The sequence below is a fragment of the Prunus dulcis genome, chromosome 6, assembly GCF_902201215.1.
Source record: "Prunus dulcis chromosome 6, ALMONDv2, whole genome shotgun sequence".
In the NCBI taxonomy this organism is placed as follows: Eukaryota; Viridiplantae; Streptophyta; class Magnoliopsida; order Rosales; family Rosaceae; genus Prunus; species Prunus dulcis.
The window spans coordinates 8,434,089-8,454,052 of record NC_047655.1 but is presented as its reverse complement, the minus strand read 5'-3'; the positions used below and the strand labels follow the sequence as shown (position 1 = coordinate 8,454,052).

Sequence of the window (19,964 nt, the reverse complement as noted above, 5' to 3'; positions counted from 1 at the left end):
ATTTTCTTTGCAGAAGACATCCAGTTTTCCCATACCAAATGATGCTATATCTACTTGTTTTTCTTATCATTAAGCACTTAATATGCCTGAGAAGCAAGACTATCTCTGATCATCCATTCAGGAAGCAAGACTATCCCTGATCATGTTTCTGCAAAATCAGGGAACTGTGATGGCGGCCTTATGCTCTAATCTCCTGAGGTCCTTCTAGACTAGGAGAATTGAGAGCTTGTTTTCTGCTCCCACCGGCTTCCTTCCTTGATTGATGAGCTGCTTGTCTGCTCCCACCAGCTTCCTTCCTTGATTGCTTACCTTATCTTGCAATCAATATCACAATTTTTTTTGCATTTTTTCTCTTTTTGTAACTCTCTGTTCATAAGAGATTTTATTTCTTTAGAATGAACATCTGAAGAAAGAATCCATGAAGTGATCCTAACTCTGAGAGTTATTGACAGAGAAAAGAATTGTGATTTTTGCTTTTGCAGGATATAACTAGATCATCAAGCACTACATTTACTAGGCCGATACGAGCTTGAATGATACTTGAGAAAAGTTTCTCCCACCTAAGGATGTAAGCAATACTTGTGTTATTTTATGCTTATATGCTTATTTGATATTTTATCTTGAAAGGTAACCAAATGGGGAGATAAGTCCGTTCCAAAAGAATGGCTTGTATGTATCCATGAATTATTAATGCAAATTTTACAAATTGCAAGTTGGATACATTGATAATACACTGCACAGATTAAAGTCCCATAAGAACAGAATATGGGTATAGCAGTGATCAATATGATGCTCGCCTGTTGCGTAGCAAATGATGTGGATTGAAGTCCCGAAAGGACAATCCTTTGACATGTCAATATTGATATTGTGCACGCCTAATGCGTTGCAAATTGTATGGGTTAAAGTCCCAGAAATTAATTGACATGTATATATATTAATCTGTGGCATGCCTGCAGCATGCCAGATATATGGTTCTAAATGTTCCAACTCCCTAAATGGAGATTATCCACGCCCTACTATAACATAACGCTCCATTGGAGGTTATAATCCACATTCTCACATAATGAAAGCCCCCTGTAGTGGCTTGGGTACCCAAAAGCAAAGAAATGCTTATAATTGATGCATGCGCATGCATATGAGAATGGTGGGATCATGAATTGATGAATGACAAATTTTGATTTTGGAGTAGCTACTCAAATCATCAATGGGCTGTGTTGATTGGAACCACGTTCAATTATTAAATGTCGACAATATCATTGGCCAAAATGGAATGAGGCAATTCCATTATAGATGAGAATGAACGTGAAAGAGCAAACCCACAGTACGAACCCCAAAAGATGTTAATACTGAAAGTTATACTTGGGTGTTCGGAATAAAAGGGAATATACCTACTTTGTATGACACAATGTTTCTGGCAGAAACAAGGAATATTGGGTTTTCTCCATATCTACAGATTCAATTGTGCCCCCCCCCCCTTATTGCACATTTACGGAGACCAACATGTTATCTCTAAAGATTATTAAAGACACGGAGCATATTGCCAGAAGCGATTTCCTAAAGATGTATAAATAGCTAGGTTAAAGCTATATAATGTGTCATAAAGTTTAATCCCTTTAAACTAAATCCTTGAAAGGATTGAAATTGCATGAAGCAAGTCCCCGAATGACATGTGCCTGAAGCACAAAATCCCTACTCAATACTAATATGCATAAATTGCCTCAGTGAGTACATTAATATGTTTGCAAACACATTAAAGCTTCTCAAGAGTTCCAGAAATATTTGTCTCGACTTACAGATCGAGCATTATGCCAACGAGATTATTGCTTATACTAAGAAAGTATTGAAGCATTTTTATGAGGATTATTCGTTGGACACTTGAAGGATTTTCCGGAAGTATATTGGACCGGACATCGTATTTTCCAGATAGAGCTCAACTCCATCATTTTGGATGATGTGAGGCATATTTGATGCTATCTAAGCATAACACCATATATGGGCATATTTTTGAGTGAAATTATAAATAGCCCAAGTGTTATTAGATATGCGGACTCTGGAAATCTCTATGGTCGCTTACTAGAAACAGCTAGTCATGAAGTTTTCAAGGGGAGATATTCATCAGGGGGAGCATGATATTCATAAAGACTTTCATACACTGTACTCTTTTTCCTTCATCAGGTTTTTATCCCCCTGGGTTTTTCCTGATAAGGTTTTAACGAGGCAGTGTCGCTCAAGATTGACTCACAGAAGCAGTGTCCACTATGACATTCAGACAGATGATCAACAGTATGGCTTCCAGATATTCTATCAAGCATCAGGGGGAGCGTGCCATAAATAAAGACCTTTCCACACTGTACTCTTTTTCCTTCGACCAAGTTTTTATCCCACTGGGTTTTTCATGGCAAGGTTTTAACGAGGCAGTGTCGCACACATGTCAATATACACAGAATTTTATGTTACGCACGGTTATGTACTCTTTTTCCCTTCGACCAGTTTTTGTCCCACTGGGTTTTTACTGGCAAGGTTTTAATGAGGCAACCGATCTAGGGACATGTGGTCTCCAAGGGGGAGTGTTGTAAAGTATAAAGTAGTGGAGCCCACTTACTATTTGTTTGTAGACTTTGGTGCATGATTGTATTGTAGATTCACGGGTGTTACTCACCCTTTGCCTACAAAAGGCTTCTCTCTTATGCAAAGAAAGATACGGATCAATTCCATGGCAGAATAATTCCTCCCCTTCCTCCATTTTTCTCTCCAATTTCTCTTTCACTTTATAACACAAATGTTATTATTGGAATTATTATTGACACTCCATAGGGCCACTTTAGAACTGTTTCTGTAGGAAAAGCTTCTACTCATAAGTGCTTTTTAAAAAGTGCTTCTATTAGAAAATTTTTTATTGAAAAAGCACTTGGAAGTGATTCTACAAGAGGCACCTACTAGTTGCTTCTCCTTAAAGTGCTTTTATGACACAGAAACACTTACAAATTTTTCTGTCAAACATTATTAGAAACGCTTTTGATTGTCAAAAAGCTTTGAGCTATTTCAGAAGTAGTCTCAAACATGCACTAAGCTCATTGTAACACGGATTTTCAATTTGATCCATTTTTGGGTTCAAATCGGAAGAGCTCACAAATGCTAGCAAGCATTCTTCCAAGTTCCGGTGTTATTAATTTCCCACTAAAAACTTTACAATGCAAGAAAGTAGCGCTAGCTAGGTGTAATAGAAAGTGCACTACCTAACTAACTGGCCAAACCCATATATACGCTTGCTTTCAAGTTTTTCGAAAGAGCTTATAGGAGTACAAATTTTTACGCACCATTTCCAGATGGAATTGTCTTTTAGTTCGCACTCCATATGATTACGCGTATGTCCAAACTAAACCTTGTTTCAGGCTTTTATTAATTACCTTTTCAACATAAATTTTAAGCACTGAACCATATAAGAACACAAATATAATTTAGTACCCAAAAAATGATATCATTTCTCAATACTGAACTGTAAAACAATGTCATTCTTGACACGGCCTACCCCTCCAAAACAAAAACAAACAAAAACTTAAACGATGTCATTTAGGACAGTGGATTATTTCAGTATTTTCATTTCCATACAATTAAAACGATAGGCCCTGGGAATGCATGTCAGAGTTCCTGTAACAAAATCACTATTATTTGATTCTAATAAGTTGAACAAATTTGTAGCCGAAAAACAAAAGGCAGTTGATCTAAAGAAGAAACAAAATTGCATTCAATAGCCAAATGTGAGTATATATATTAAAACTAAACACAAAATACACATAAGAGATGAGGTAAAATGCTACAATCTAGCATTCTTGAATTTGGAACTCGTGCATCACCTCAAGATGTATGTAGAGAGCCTCAACTGCCTCATTTATCTTCCAAGAGCAGTTTTGCGCAAGATAAAAGGGATGACGACTCCTCTTCCGTAGCCAATCCAGAGCCTTGCCATCTTATTCTACCAAATTTATCGAGCAGGAATATATACCTATAAAGTGGTAACATGAACAAAATGTAGCTTGTCAAGAGAATTATTCTATAGCCAACAATTCAAAGAACCATAAAATTCAATGGCAATAGAGAGCTTTTGTACCCGGTCAGAAGGTTCAGTATTTTAAGTTCTTTTCTGAAGTAGTAGTGGTCACCAAACGAATATACGATTTGCCTTTTAGGTTCATTACTTTCATCATGCTTAGATTTCCTCATAATCCTGAGCAGCAACTTCTTAATTGGACTCCGACATAAGAACCACGAGTCTATTAATGACACCTGAAGAAAGCTTCATTAATAAGTTATATGTACGATACTTGTGATAACGGTTAAAGGAATTTTTAATGGATATATTATTGAATAACATGAGAAAAAAGAAGGTTTATGTGCCTTAAGCTTGTGATAACCAATTCTCCAACAATACAACCACACACACACAAAGTATGCCATGTGCATAAGCTACCATTTAGTTGAGAAACAATAACTACAGGCAAAAATACATTCCCAAACAAGATTGTGGACAAGAGACCTTGCTCCTCCTAATGTCCCCATCAAAGAAAAAAGAAATGTCACTTATTTCCCACCACACGCAGGGGGCAGGGGCGAGGAGTGCATGCCAGTCCCACATTTAACAAACATAAAAAAGAGAATGAGCAAGACAATACAAAGGCCACAATAATGATAACCTTCATGTTTTATACATATAACAGGAACAATGCTTATCTGGAAAAATTGAAGTGAGGAAATGCATGCTGTTATAAAAACACTTTAAAGACATAATTTATTGTCAACCTTGCCATTAAATGAACCCACATTAACAAGGTTTACTTCACACTGTTCATCAAACTTTGCACAGAAAGAGATATCTAAACTTACAGAATGTAAGTATTGTTAGAGGCAAGAAAAAATGGGTAAATAACTACAACAGAGAATGCAGAAAATTGAATCAATGATGACAATCTATAAAAACCACTTGTACCTCATAGAATTGAACATCCCTTGAACCACTAAAAGCATCAAGAAAAGGAGCACTCCAAGAATGAATCATTCCCTGTCAAGGACAAAGAACTTTATTTTGTAGGAACAATGGTAACAGAAAACCACAAGGGCTGAAGCAGTAACATAACAAGTTTAACTGTCCATATACAGTCCACAGGAAAAACCAAACATAATACATCCATGTAAAAATCACAATGCCTACAACAACGTTGCTATCTAGCTTGAATATTACCTAGATTGGAGATTAACGGGCAATTGAAAAATGACAACACTCTGACAATAGTAAACAACACACTTCAACAAGTAATAAATAAATTGGATATCAATGGTTACAAGGCAGCTCTAGTGGTTTCCCCTACTATAACTCTGCACAAGGATGACTCAAATGCATTCATGAAATGGGTCAGACTGGGACTAGACAAATCTTAAACAAACCTGAGTGGTTGATCTTATCTGTCACCCTTAAAAGTACATTTTATGTTATAAGGCTTAAAAATGCAAATTCCAATTTCGGAGGTGTGCATTGCCATGGCTCGATGGTTTTACTGGACACTAGCCAGTTTCCAATCACCGAGGACAGAAAACTTGCATTTCAATTTCTAGATACATCTTGCTGTCCTTGTTATTATTGGAGAACTTTCTCAAAAGTCATACAGTTTTAATCTTCATGTTCAAAAGAGCATAAGTAAGTCAAATGCATTTATATCTTTCCTTTTTCTCCATAAAATATAAATCTGTCCTCCTCTTTCCCTTTTCTCTCCTCATAGTCCTACTGGCCAAATTCTCTTTGATAGACACTTCCCATACATACACATTATAAAATGAACAATAAGAATGTATAACTCATCTTTAAGAATCGTCAAACATTGTAAATAATTCATGACGGGTTGCACATTTCAAAGTGTATAAAAATACTGTAATGATAACTAAATTAAAATACCTGGGAGCTTGCTCGAAATGAAAGGCAAACTAAAGATGCCTTGGGTATTTCCGCTTTGTTGGCAGCTGCCACATTTCCATTTCCATTGGAGCCAATGGGCAGCTTTGATATTTTGCCATCAGAGTAGTTCACTTCTAAGTCAGGAAACTTAACAGCTACGGTTGCAGGAATTAAGATTTTATTTNGCCACAGAAATCTGCACAGAAACTTAAAGTTTATAGTTCAAACTTAAAAAGAAAAAGAAACATCCTTTTTAGTGCACCAAGTAAGAGTATAATGCTTCCTCATAGAGACTAGAATATTACTATCAGTTAGTACTACTTATCATCTCAATTCCTAATTCTGAAAAGACAAAAGGAAAGCATCCCCTTCTACACGACAATGTAACAATCCATTGAAACCCAAAAATGAACTCCGGATGCAAAATGACATTAAAATAACAAATTTTCAGTGGGTTGATTGCAGTGTTTCCTTACCTTCCCACCATGCTTCTTAAGCTCTGACATATCAGCAAAATACCCCCTATTCAACTCATCTGCACTGCCCTAAATCACAGCAACAATGCATTAATATTGACACATGCCCCAAAAACACACACACACAAATAAAAGAAACAAAAAGTGGCCCAAAAACTTACAGCCGGGCACGCTCTTTCTCTATAGCTTCTTTGTTTCCAAGCTGCAATCAAATGGGTTTTCCCTAATTTCCATTAACAACACTGGGTTTTGGCTAATTTGGAAAAAAATTACAAATTTGACTCGCTGGGCATTCAAACGAGGCACAGTGGGATAAAATAAAAGACCCGGGGGGGGGGGGGGGGGGCGGTACCTGGTAAATGTCGAAGAAGCGATTGGAGCTTCTTTGAGCTAAGAAATGCTGGGAAGGTGGAAGAAGATACAGCTCCTTGTTCTCCTTGGGCCTCAATATTTGAGAAGCATATATAGAAGATCGGGTAACGCGCTTCATTCTATCTCACTGTGAAAAACCCTAAATCAAAAACAAAGATTGCAGGGTTTTTTCTGTTTGACAAATTTGGCAAAGTGGCAGTTCTTAATTTCGTCAGTTCTCCGAGCGTGCAAGCAAGCAGGCGATGGTGTGATTTGCAGAGCCGTGGCTTTGGGCCAAGGTTCAGCTTAAAGTGATGGGCTTGTATGATAATGGGCTTGTTAGCAATGCATTTTTATTATTTGCACCCATCAATTTGACATGTGCACCCAATACAAAATTTTCAAGTTTCACTTATGTCATACCAATCCGTAATCGGATTAGGAGGAATTGAATTGAGGAGGAGTTGGATTGAGAAGAATTATATTTCGGATTCTTATTGAAGTTGTTTACTAAACCATATGGATTGAGGAAAGTAGATTTCGGATTCCTATTGAAGTTGTTTACTAAACGATATGGAATTGGAGTAGGAGTGATACTAATTACTAAAATATCCTCATTGTTGGGTTAAAATAGATGACAAATTTGAAATTTTAAAAATTGTGTGAGGATATAATGAGTAAAAAAGATGAATTCCTAATGAATTAATTCTCCATGAATTAGAATTATGGGAGCGCATTTTGCGCAGGTGGCTTGTTCACCCCCATCTTCCATTCGTACTTTTGGTTCACTATGTTACCAGAGACGCTCTCATGGTGGTGTGGACTTGAATGGTGGCTTGGCTGTTTTGCTATGGAGGTGTGGCTGCAACTTGTTTTTTAGTTTTAGGGTTGTTTTGGTTTCAAAATTTGTATGTGGGCCTTGCTTGTATTAAAATTCTGTTTTGTAATCTTTTGGGCCTATGTCTTATGCTTCTACCAGCCCTCAAACTCTTGTAATGTTTTTGCATATTTAATGAAGGGAGTTTTCCTTGACCAAAAAAAAAAAAAAAAAAAAAAAAAACCACCTTCCACTAAAGAATTGAATTTCTCTAAAATTAAGAATTCAATTCTTAATTTTATGTGGGCCCCATTTACTTTTTAATTTATTGATGTGAAGTAAACACATGAATCCTCATAATTGGAATTCAATTCGTGATTCGAATTCTAATTTCTAATTAGTAAACACATCATTAAGTCATTAAGGTGCATTGTTCAAATTATTTAAGCAATGGTTTAATTTTCTTTAAGAGGGACATCCTAGTCGATCCCATCTTTCTGACAAAGATTTTTAGACTAGTGCAACTTTCGGGACCGTTATTGGCACTCCATAATAGTCATTATACAACTCCCAGTTCAATAAAAAAAAGTCATCCTTCAATTAAAGCTTGATTTAAACACCCCCTCAAGTTGGAGCATATATGTCCAATAGATTCAACTTTCCTTTTAATTGTAGGAAAGCTTCCTTGCCCAATGCCTTTGTAAACATATCTCCAATCTGATCTTTGGAAGAAATCAATGCAGTACGTAATGAACCATCTTGAATTTTCTCATGAACAACATGGCAATTGATTTCGATGTGTTTGGTTTAGTTCATGATAAATCAGATTTGTTGCTATGTACATGGCAGCTTTATTTTCGCAGTAAAGTACACTGGGAAAATAATGTGATATATACCAAAGTTTGGTAAAAGATATCATACCCATTGCAACTCACAAGTGGCTACAGCCATGACCCTATACTTGGCTGACTTCTGAAGAAGATCTAGAGACAAAGGGCTGTTTTTTTTTTTTTTTTTTTTTTTTTTCGTATTACCAAGAAACACACAATAGCTGGTGGTTGATCTTTTTGCCCAATTTGAATCACAAAAATCTCATAACTGTAATTCATTATGGAATGGCAATAGGATACATCGACCAGGTGATAAATATAAGTCTTCGAATCAAATGGAGATATAGGCTGGGTTGTTCAGAATATTGCCATCAATATTGTATAGTTTCAAATTTTCTTCCATGAGAAAAGGCTCGGGCTTAGCTATCAATAAAACCGTGTCTTTGATAATATCTAAAGCATACTGTTGATTCAAACAAATCCCTTTTCTTGATCTTGATACCTCAATCCCAAGAATATAATTGAGATTACCCAATTCTTTTAGCTTGAATCGCTGTTGTAGGAAGTTCTTAAGTTTGGAAATCTCATTGGCATTTCAAACTGTGATAATTACATCATCGACATACACACTAATATAAACACCGAAGAGGTAGCTTTGTGTTTATGATCATGAAAAAGAGAGTAGTCAATATAAACACCTAAGAAGCAAACCAAATGTGTCTGTGTCCTATAGCTACTGTCTTACCAACTCTCTCGTTTGTTTTTTGGTTCGTGATCCATAGAAATAAAACCAATTGATAATGACGGGTTTCTTGTTGAAGATCAGTTGGGTGGTTGCATTTTGGCCAAAATAGTAACCATTTCTATATTTCTGTATGAAGTATCAGCCATATAGAAAATTTGGTAGAGTGGAGTCCTTGTACGAAAGTGCTTCAAGGGTAATAAAGGAATGATTCTCAAGAATATTATGCCAAAATTATTGTTTCCTCCATATGATATTGATCATGAATTCCATTTCAGGGTGTATATGTTTTAGTGGGAATCTTTAGAAATCTAGGTAAGATTTTGAGAAAATAATATTTCTTGTAAAAGAATAACAAGACAACAGAAACTTATGGGATATGGCATTGATACTAGAGACAAAGTTTGAGGGCATCCGAGAGAGAGAGAGAGAGAGAGAGAGAGAGAGAGAGAGAGAGAGAGAGAGAGAGAACACAGGTGATGCAAAATTACATACAACTTATTAACAACTTTTGGCCTGCAAGCCCACCCTTAACTGTCTTTAGCAAAGGATCTTTGCCCTAATCAAGTTTCCATGAGACATCTTATCTATTTTTTAAATGCCTGAAGGTCGGCATAGTACTTGGCTATCCAACGTTTAATGATCTTCACCTCAATTTTCCGCTGGTTTACTAACCAGTCTGGATCAGTAATGTTGTTTGCATTAAGGATATCCAAGCAATGAGACCCTGCAAAATACAATTTAATTTCATATTATAAAATTAAAAAAATTATTTTATATCTCTATCTTTTTGGGTTTTTTTTCCTTACATACAAGAAAACAACATTATAGTCATTGATATTCGAAGAGGTGGGTAAAGACACTATTGATGTCTAATAGCACAATGTGTACAAATAACCGTGATTGTTAGCTATTAGGCACAAATAATGTTTTTAGCCACCTTATCATTTGTTACGAATGTCAATGACTATTAATTATATATATATTTTTATAATGTGGAACGATAGTGTGAGAATGTATACGAGCTGCCCCGAGAAAACTTTCTCAAATGCAACATATTTGAAATGTTACATTTTGTTTTCGGATTCAGCCCTTGTGAAAATAAAGAATTTGGAAGGTACCATTCTTTGCATGGACGGCAACGACGGTGTCTGATATGTCCTCCAACACTCTGCGATGAGAATTAAACAGACTGTTAAACTTGGTAAAGTAAACATAACGTAAGTTGTTTATTCATGTTCATATGCTTACCCGCCACTACTGTAAGGATCTCTTAGCCCATTGGAGAAAATAATGTTGCTAGCGAACCATTCAAGTGCTAGTTTTATATCCTGTTTGGCATCACAATTAATTTTTGCTAGCATTAATTTTCAAATATGAAGAAGAAAAAGAAGAAGAGTGATATGATTTTGAGAATATATATAATTATAAGATAGTTGATTGATACATACATGGCCTCCAAAGTAAGTAGCGGCCCAATGAGGTCGAGGAGGGACGCCATACTGTGCCTTGCAGGATTTGATGTAGTCTTTTAGGTCAAATTGGTAAGCTGGAAACATGCTGTCGTTGCTGACGCCGGCCATCGGAATCACCATGTCACTACATGTCTAAATACACTACAAATTATTAGCCATCACCATATTATAAGGTGTGATTTAATAAAGCTACATTTTCTTTTCTTTTTTGTTTGATTTCGGAAAAAAAAAAAAAACTATCAGATATGTATATATTCTGAATATGTGTGAAGAGAAATATCACTAAACTAATCACTAATTGGTACGAGTCGATGTACTTAAATTCTAATGAGTAGAGAATACAAAAGACAACGATGCATCTTGTTAGTTAATTACTCTCACTTATTGTATATCAATTTAATATGGTCTCAAAGATGACCAAATGGGAGGAGTGATTATTTAGAACTTTGGCCTTGAGTGGCGGTAAATGGTCACAAATGCTGAAGCTACAATCCACCACTATAGTTTTCGATTTCCTTACGTCTATTTTGCTCTAGTGTTAGCTGTTAAAAATTAAATTATGAGGGGATTGCTTTCAATTATGACTCTTCGGTTAGAGATATTCTCTGATTTTATTCAAAACGCCTTTTTATTTGACATTCTGAATCAGGACTAGGCCCTATTATATTAGTTAAAGCTTTCAATAAATTGCCCACGAAGTTTCGATGTTCATCTCAAAAACTTTTTGCTAACTATTTACGTACGGGATCGAACCCTCTCATATTAGAGAGTTGAGGAGAAATACGGTTGGGAAATGAGTAGGATTCTACAACATGTTTTTTTTTTCTGTCAAAAGGATTTTATAAGATTATGTCAGAATATTTTAATAAAAGCATGTGTATACCACATGATATAACGGACGTGGCATACAAGTTATTTGCTATTCAACCATTTAATAAACATTATTTGGAAAAAATAAGAAAGTACGTAGTTTTCGTTTATATTATGTTGAATTTCTGTTTGGAAAAATACTATATATATATATATTTAAGTTTATTGAATTTATGTTTTAGTTATTTTGAGAGTTATACCATAGGAGTCCAAGAGATTGTGCTCACCCACAGTTGGATATTAATCTAATAGTTTAAAAATGTTTTTAAAAAGGAGTGCAAAAGTGAGTGAATCATTAAATTTACATCCAACGGTAAGTGACCACAAATCTCTTGAACCCTGTATTCTAAAAAATGATGACTGTATATATATATATATATCTCAATATATAAAACTTGGCTTGTAGATATTGCAACAAATTTCAAGCAACATGTATAAAAGAAAAGGCAATATTCCTTTTGAATGGTGACTTAATAAAATATGTAACTTGTAAGCAACCTAGCTAGCATGCGTGCAAGTCAATGTGATGTCATCTAGATGTTATCAAGTGGACCGTTCCCACAATCAACATTAAGAACATACACTTTCCAAAACATATGCATCGTGTATTCGGTTTGGTTTATACAGAGTTGCGCATGAGCAAAGTTACGTATTCACAACTCTGCTGGCTAAAGGAATATATTCCATTTTATGGAACACAATTGTTTATATAAATGATATATAGGGTTGAACTTAAATTAAATAATTTGGTAATTGTCATCGTGACCATTGTTAATACTTTTTAAGTAGATCATAATTAGGAAAATTCATATCAATAATTAAGATAAGGTGACAAGTTATGTGAATAGTTATAATTAATTACCTGCCATCTCCACCCTACATCTGTTTCGGATTTATTTTTGGGTTCGTTAACATAGCATGACTTGTTTCCTCTGTACGCAACAACACCAGCAAATATTTTGCTTAAAGTATCATTTCCATGAGAAGCTCCATCAATGGCCCCACATACAACAGTGACTGGATAACTTGGTGGACTATTGTATTGAGCTGCGTTACAATACAAATTATCCAAGTAGTTCTTCAGCTCGGACGATTTCTTCAAGGGCCTAGAAAAGAAAAGGGTAATGACAATAATAGTTAGAATTAACTCTCGTTATTTTTTTACATATACTAACAAGATGTCGTAGGAGTTTGAACCTTAAATCCTAACTTTCGTCCTTATGTATAAATATCCTATGCAACAAGCAAACGAAAGAGTAATGACAGATTAATCTTTAGAATTAACTCTTGTTATTATGTAAATGACAATAAAACAAAAGAGAAAAGACTTAAACATTAGAATTAACTACTATAATTGTTTAAATGCCAACATGAAAATGACAAATTAAAAAAATAAAGAATCGAGAGGGCTACGTATGCAAGCGTGGAATTTCTTGATTAAGTAGAATAACTCCTATAATCATCAGAATTAGCTAGCTGTTATGATTATGTTAATCATCATCCCATAACGGAAAGGCTAGCTCTGTGAGCAGCTACCTGCAAGTGTGAAATTTCTCACTAAGAAATGAGAGGCCTTCAGGCTGAGAAGCAATTGCATCAATTTCAGACCACGACTTCTTTATAGTTTGGTAGCAAGTCTCACTCGCTTCCTACACGTGCATGCCAATAAATAGTAATTAAGAGTTTTTTTTTAATTAAATAAAATATTGATGCTAAGACAAACGGGTGAACAAAAGGGAAATATATTACCCTAAAATCTTTGGTAACAATTGAATAATATCCATCCTCCGGGGGAACAATGTTATCAAAGTAAAGAATTGGAGCTGATGAGGCTAGAGCTCCTAGAGCAACATGGGGGTACTTTAGCCGAAACCATGAAGCAAGCACTGCATCAAAAATACAAAATGAGAAAGGAAAAATAATTAAAAACATGGACAAAAACTTTCTGGATACTTATAATCAATCGTATATGCAGAGATGGGTATGGAATCACTCACTTCCACCATACGATGCCCCGATAACAATCACCGGAGAATGCTGAGCATGGAGTTTCTTCTTTACGTGAATGAGGACCTCTGCATAATCTGCTAGCGCTTGGGCTGAGTTGAAGTACCCAAGAGTGTCTGCATTTTGAAATGCCTCTTCTCTTGATCCGAATGGGACTGATTTCCCATAGTACCGGTGCTAGAATGAGAAAAATAAAAGTCTCAAAACAAAGTAACGTACAAGAATTCATCCTAATTAGCGTTTATCTGGCAAGAGAACATTTTCCTATATATATATATATATGAATATATATGAATATTTACGTCTATCGGTATGCGACATACATACCTCTATAAATATCTGGAGAGCTTGGAACTGATGGGCGTTCTCGTTCAGAAAGCCAATAATAGAGAGATCAACATCAATTGCGTCTTCTTCGCCAAGGTAAGCAAATATTGGTGCACTAACATTAGAGCCACCCCAATGCTTGAAATTGATCAAATATCTTTGTTGAAAAGTATTGAAGCTATCAGGCCTGAAGTTGAAATGGTCAAGTGTTTGGTTATAATAAAATGTTTCAAAATCATTAATTGGATCAGCAGCAGACATAGTTTTCTGCTGGTCGTGTGCAAAATAATTTCTGCGGAAAAATGTTCCTCCATTTGGACTCAGCCGTGGGATATTCAGGTGTGCAGAAGAAACTGAGGTTTTGATAGAGAGAGAAACAATTAGCACAAGGCATTGAAGTAAAGACATGAGTAGGTTAAGTTTGTAGCAAAATGCTACTGGAGAGTTTGAGTTGTGTGTTTTCAGAGCTGGAACTAACGACGGTTATATATAGACTATGAGATATCAAAGAATGGAAGAGAATTATTATTTTATTTTGGTCAACAAGAATAGAAGAGAATATGTCGCTGTTTTGACTAGTCAAAAATCAAAGAAGTATATTTCTAATGGCCGGCGAAAATCGGTGTCCTGACTGGCAACAATATTTAATTACAAAAATAATCACCCTGTTTACAATTTAATAAAAGGAAAGAAAGCATAGAAGTTGGCTATAGCGGATGTGCTTTATATAGTCTGTACTTGAGTTCAAATTCATCTTCTCATAGTTTAGATTAGATTAGATTAAAGTAGAAGGATATTACTTGTCTCTTTACGGCTAATGAGATCCCCCTTCATGCAAATCACAGTTTAACACATATGCAAAAATATTTCATCAAAAACACAGAGAGAAATTTTTTTGCACATATGTAACACTGCTATTGCAAGAATGTAGTAACTCTTACTTACTTAATAAGAAGGAAAGTATTTTTCAAAATAGAATATTGCTTGTATAAATAAATAAATAAATAAATAAATAAAGCAAAGAAAAAAGAAGAAGAAAAAAAACTTGTATGCAAGAAGGGAAAAGTTAATGATAGTCCATGGAATCACATGGGAAATTAGAGTCAAGTCCGTTAATGTAACTCTTTTGAGAACAAGAAATTTGCAAATTATTGTAGAAATTAGTTTCCTCATTAGAAGTCTGGATTTTAGGAAGAAATTTTCAGGAATCCACAAAATTAATATCATTTTAATTTTAATATTTTTTAATATAAAAGTTAACGATATATTATGAGCGCTGCTCAACGAACTCTAAAATTAATCAAATACACTCTATAACCCAACTATTTATTGAATTACTAATTTACCTTAATAGAAAATGACCAAAAATTGTATATTAAATTGTGAAACAAATGTAATTTTAATATCCTATTTACCATATTAAACCCTAATCAAATGACTAGAACCATCTATTTCAGAATTTTTTTTTATTCTTCGAAAGCCACGATTTACCAAATCATTAGTTTTTAAAAATCACCGGAAATCAAGTTATTAAATCTCCTGGAAATCGTCAGGAATCTGCTTTAGGATAGTTTCCAAGTTTATAGGGTCCCTTGTGTATTTCCAATCCAACTTTGAGTTCAAATCAGAATGAGGGATGGACTAAAGTTTGGTTTTTTTTTTTTTTTTTTTTTCTCTTTTTTATTTTACATTTTTTAAAATAAAAATTGTATATGCTGGGTGTTCCTGGGTTGTCATGGCTTCAAGGGAGTTCTGGATTTTTGTTCATTTTTTGTGTAGCAGGTTACTAAATCCATGCTTAGCATTTTGTCCATTCAACTTGTTCATTTTCAGTGTTGGATTTCTGGGTAATGGACTTGATTCTCTTGAATGATCTTTGACTGTTTCATACTTGATAAAGCTTTTTAATTGGGAATTAATGTCCATCCTTAGTTACTGCTTAGATGTTTTCCAGGTATTGCTAGCAATTCAAAAGCAGAAGAATCTTCAAATTGTGAACACTAATATATGTTTTGCATTAGGTTCGGTCAGCTTTCAATATAGAGGGAGGCCAAGAAAAAGCAAATGGGGCATTGAAAAAACTTATGCTGGAGAGGTGAATTGGTGTATTAGGGTGTACCGAAGGTATTTTTGATAGTTAAAATAAGGTGTATTTAGTTAATTTTATATTTCGATTTAAATATTAAAATGTACTTAGATTATAGAGTATATTTGGTTAATTTTAGGATTCGTTTAGCAACACTTGATAAAATACAATTACAATCTTCAAATAAAGAATTCTGTAAGAACTTCTAGAAGTTCCTCAAACTAATTATAAGCATTTATGTATAAGACAAAACAAGTCAAACGATGAGCTAATATCCATTAGAAAAATTGTGAAGATAAATAACACCACCTCCAGTGTCCTCCCAACAAGCCAAACATGAAAACCAGAGTGTTGGAGCTTGTTTTGGTTGTATTAGAATGTGAGCATTTAACTTAAAATTAGTTAGTGGAGAAATTCAAGATATCATTGTTGCAATGTTTTCATCGTTTAATGTGAGACATTTTCGATACATTCCTTTATATTTAGCATTTTTTGTGCATAATATGTAAATAATTTTTATCCGGTGACGTGGAAGCATGTAGGACTGTTGAGCCTACCACATAAATCATTTTATATATTGAAAAAATTGAAAATTGAAAAAGGATCCAAAATCTTTTAAACAGTTGCGTAGCTTCCATACTACACTCCAGTAAATGAGGAGTAAGATTATTTTAAAGCAATAGTAAGTTAAAAAGGATATACTTGTCGGTTAGTTAGTCAGTTAATTAATGTATAAGTTGAAAGCAACAACAAAGGTTATCTGAATATAGTAACTTGACCCAATCAAAGCAACTACACAGAAAAGGTCTATCGCAATCATTTTTTCAAATAATGTTGGAATATTCTAGGATTAACTTATGGGAGAGGGAAAAATTTTAAAAACAATTTGGGGTCAATTGCGTACAAATCATTATTTAATTAAATAGTTATCTAATTAAACATCCAATTGATGTAATTAATTTCCAGTCTAGACATTAGACAGTTTGTTTGGCATTCTTGTATTATCGTCAAATATATTATCAAGAACGGAACAAAATTTTTTTAACGAGTGGACTAACCACATTTTCTTCAGAATATTTATAGTATCAAATATTCCACATAGAAAAACCCATCTAGAACATTTATTAATCGTGTATGCGTCTAGTTAATTAGGCAATTAAACATTCCTATGGGCACTTCGTTTGCTGAAGGAACCTTTGGGGGGCAGCTGGTCTGTTCTCCTGAGATATTCGCAGCCAAAATGTCCCACATCGACTGCTACAAAAACTTTTTCGCCCTTTATATTGGATGCGGAGGAACGTCGACTTTAACTTGGGGGTGTGGTGCTGGGAAATACACGCGATACTTAAACCCTAAACCCAAACCCGGTTGATTTATCGGGTAAAAAGGTTAGGGGTCTTTACCCGGTGTTTTTCCCCCGTGCGGTTAAACAAAGAAACGCCGATGCCCCGCGTGTAGAATTCCAGCGTTGACCAAATTGCCCCTCGAGAGGTTTGAAGGTGGTACTGTCGCACTTGTTGTATTATAATTTATACCACACGCAGGTGTCTCGCGGTTACTGGTTTGTCCTCACCTCTTGTGCACCCCCCCTTTTGCCCTTTTCCCCCAAAACATGAAGAAAAATATGCAAGAAGAATGGATGAGTCTGAATAGCCTATATTTTTGCGTGACCTATTTGTTGGATCAAAAGTGAAAATTAAATTAACAATCATAGTTTAGGACTTCTGTTATTCTCCCATTACCAATTAATTTTGGAATGAAACCTCAGCTTCTTTCAATCTTCAATATCTCTTCTCTCTCTCCACCCCGCATTCCTCCTCATTTGTTTTTGGTTTAATAAAATCTGAAAACCTCTTGCAATGCCAATGACAACCAAATAATAATGGTAGATGGAACTATTGAAAAAATCTTTAATACAACTAATAATCAAAATTAAATGAACCGGCCGGGTATAATTTCTTGCTAGTTCTCCGGAACTATTACTTCCAATCTAGTGATAGCATATAATTTTCAAAAGAGAGTTCACAAATTTAGAAAGGAAAAGAAAACCAAAATACTACTATCCCAAGTCACATGAGCACATGATAAGGTGTAACACACCATTACATTAAAAAACAACAATGTGTAAAACCCAGTGCGAAAATACTCATGGTAAGTTGGGAAGCAAAGTTGGGTAAAAGAAAAAATGCCTAGTTGTTTCAACTTCATGTTCAATTTCGAGTCAAATATATGTACTGTTAAATATATTTTAGATTCTTAATTGGTTTTGTTTTTCTAAATAATTCTTTTAGTTAGATATCAATTTCGTTATTTCTTCGATATCGAAAGACAAAGTTGAACTTGAAAACATTGAAAGTTTTTGTTGTTGGGAATGATTGAGCGAACTGGAATTCAAATTTGAACCTATTAACACTAAGAAGATAAATACCACTACATTTAAGATAATTAGTGTATATATTGCGATTAGTGAAACAAATTTATGTCATGGTCTGCAATGACTAAGTAGCTTATGAGTACAAACAATTCGCTACAAAGATAACTTGTAATTTGTGCAAGTAGTTTTTGCTAAAATATGAAAACTATGAGAGAATATTTGTTTGTGGGAATTTTCTATGTATTCTTCTCCTTGTAGGAGGTCATATTTATAATACAACGAAACCTGAATGGGCAAGTAAATAATAAATTCCTAAATCTATTTGCAGTAGGAAATCAGGAATTAAAGTAAATCAATTACAATTATAATAGGAATTCTTGGTGTGTAAGGAAAGTAAGTCAATATCCACAAGTCACGCCAACACTCCCCCTCACGTTGGTGCATAGATGTCGCCAATGCCCAACTGATCTAGTGAATTGTGGAATGCTTTACTGGAAATCGTCTTTGTCAAAACATCCGCCAATTGATCCTCGGATTTCACAAAATGCGCAATCTGGTCCATGTGTCGGGGTTGTTAGTCGAGAAGTCATAATCTGTGCAGCGGAAGATGCATAGGATACAGGTTGAGTAGGAATTGGGATCGGAATCTGAGGCTGAGTCGAGGCCAGAGTCGGAGTCGAAATCAGGATCAGGGTCTGAATCAGAGAAAAATTCTGGGTCGGCGTCGTCTTCGGAGTCGAGTCGGGGTCGTCTTCGGAGTCGGGGTCGAGGTCGTCTTCGGAGTCGGGGTCGGGGTCGGGGTCGGGGTCGTCTTCGAAGTCGAGGTCGGGGTCGTCTTCGGAGTTGAGGTCGGGGTCGTCTTCGAAGTCGGGGTCGGGGTCGGAGTCGGGGTCTGGATCGGGTTCGGGGTCAAAGTCTGCATCTGTAGGAGCGGAGCCATCTGGGCACTCAACTCAACGATGGTTGGTGGAGAATGAGAGAATGAGTCGGTGGTGCTACCTCCATGAGGGTTGAAAAAATCATCAACCCCCATAACACTAAATAAAATAATATCTATTACAATAGGACAAAATATAATTGGTAAGTAACCAAAATTCTAATGAAATAAGGACTCGCCAACACTCCCCCTCAAGTTGGGCAAAGATATTTCGCAGGCCCAACTTGACAAGCGAGTCACAGGACACCATACTTGAGAAGCACCAATTGTATAGAAGATCTTTTAATCAACCACGAGTGAAACCAGTGACAAACTAAAACAAAGTTCACAGCGGAAACACAAGAGCAAACCCTAAAAAATAGGGCACATAGCAAAACACAGAAACCCTGTGAGCACAGCTGTAGATAAGGCAGAATACAGAAACCCTGTGAGCACGGCTGTAGATAAGGCAGAACACAGAAACCCTGTGAACACGGCAGTAGAGACAATGGCAACAATAAATTCTTCCATATAAACTTTAACTAATTCACTCAGACACAACTTCTCTTCAATCCTCCTCTCCCCTTGAAGAGAAGGGGTCGTCGGAGTCAAGAAATAAGCAACATCTTCATGGAAATATGTCAAGGTAATTGGGATAGGTCAAGGTAATTGGGATAGGTCAATAAACATATCCCTTTCACTCCCCCTCCCCCCTCTCAAGGGGGAGAAGAGCACTTAAATTTCAAGAA

At 35.5% G+C, this 19,964-nt stretch overlaps 2 protein-coding genes across 2 annotated transcripts in view; both read right to left on the bottom strand.

The window, feature by feature from the left end:
* Positions 1-3,717: 3,717 nt before the first annotated feature.
* LOC117629591 lies at positions 3,718-7,045 on the bottom strand. Its single transcript, XM_034362120.1, is given in 8 exon segments — positions 3,718-4,003; positions 4,109-4,284; positions 4,985-5,056; positions 5,945-6,127; positions 6,129-6,140; positions 6,421-6,484; positions 6,582-6,622; positions 6,773-7,045. Coding segments are annotated over 8 exon segments (804 nt in total). The 5' UTR covers positions 6,911-7,045; the 3' UTR covers positions 3,718-3,885.
* Positions 7,046-9,683: 2,638 nt separating this feature from the next.
* LOC117630218 (lysosomal Pro-X carboxypeptidase-like) overlaps positions 9,684-19,964 on the bottom strand; it is an 11,146-nt gene continuing 865 nt past the window's right edge. Inside the window, exons 2-11 of the mRNA XM_034362964.1 lie at positions 14,640-14,667; positions 13,840-14,312; positions 13,503-13,689; positions 13,255-13,391; positions 13,042-13,154; positions 12,368-12,611; positions 10,612-10,767; positions 10,412-10,491; positions 10,282-10,331; positions 9,684-9,887 (exon numbers count right to left, since the gene is read on the bottom strand). Of these exons, the coding sequence (XP_034218855.1) occupies positions 9,748-9,887; positions 10,282-10,331; positions 10,412-10,491; positions 10,612-10,767; positions 12,368-12,611; positions 13,042-13,154; positions 13,255-13,391; positions 13,503-13,689; positions 13,840-14,312; positions 14,640-14,667 (1,608 nt within the window). The 3' untranslated portion in view covers positions 9,684-9,747. The remainder of the gene's footprint in view (positions 9,888-10,281; positions 10,332-10,411; positions 10,492-10,611; positions 10,768-12,367; positions 12,612-13,041; positions 13,155-13,254; positions 13,392-13,502; positions 13,690-13,839; positions 14,313-14,639; positions 14,668-19,964) is intronic.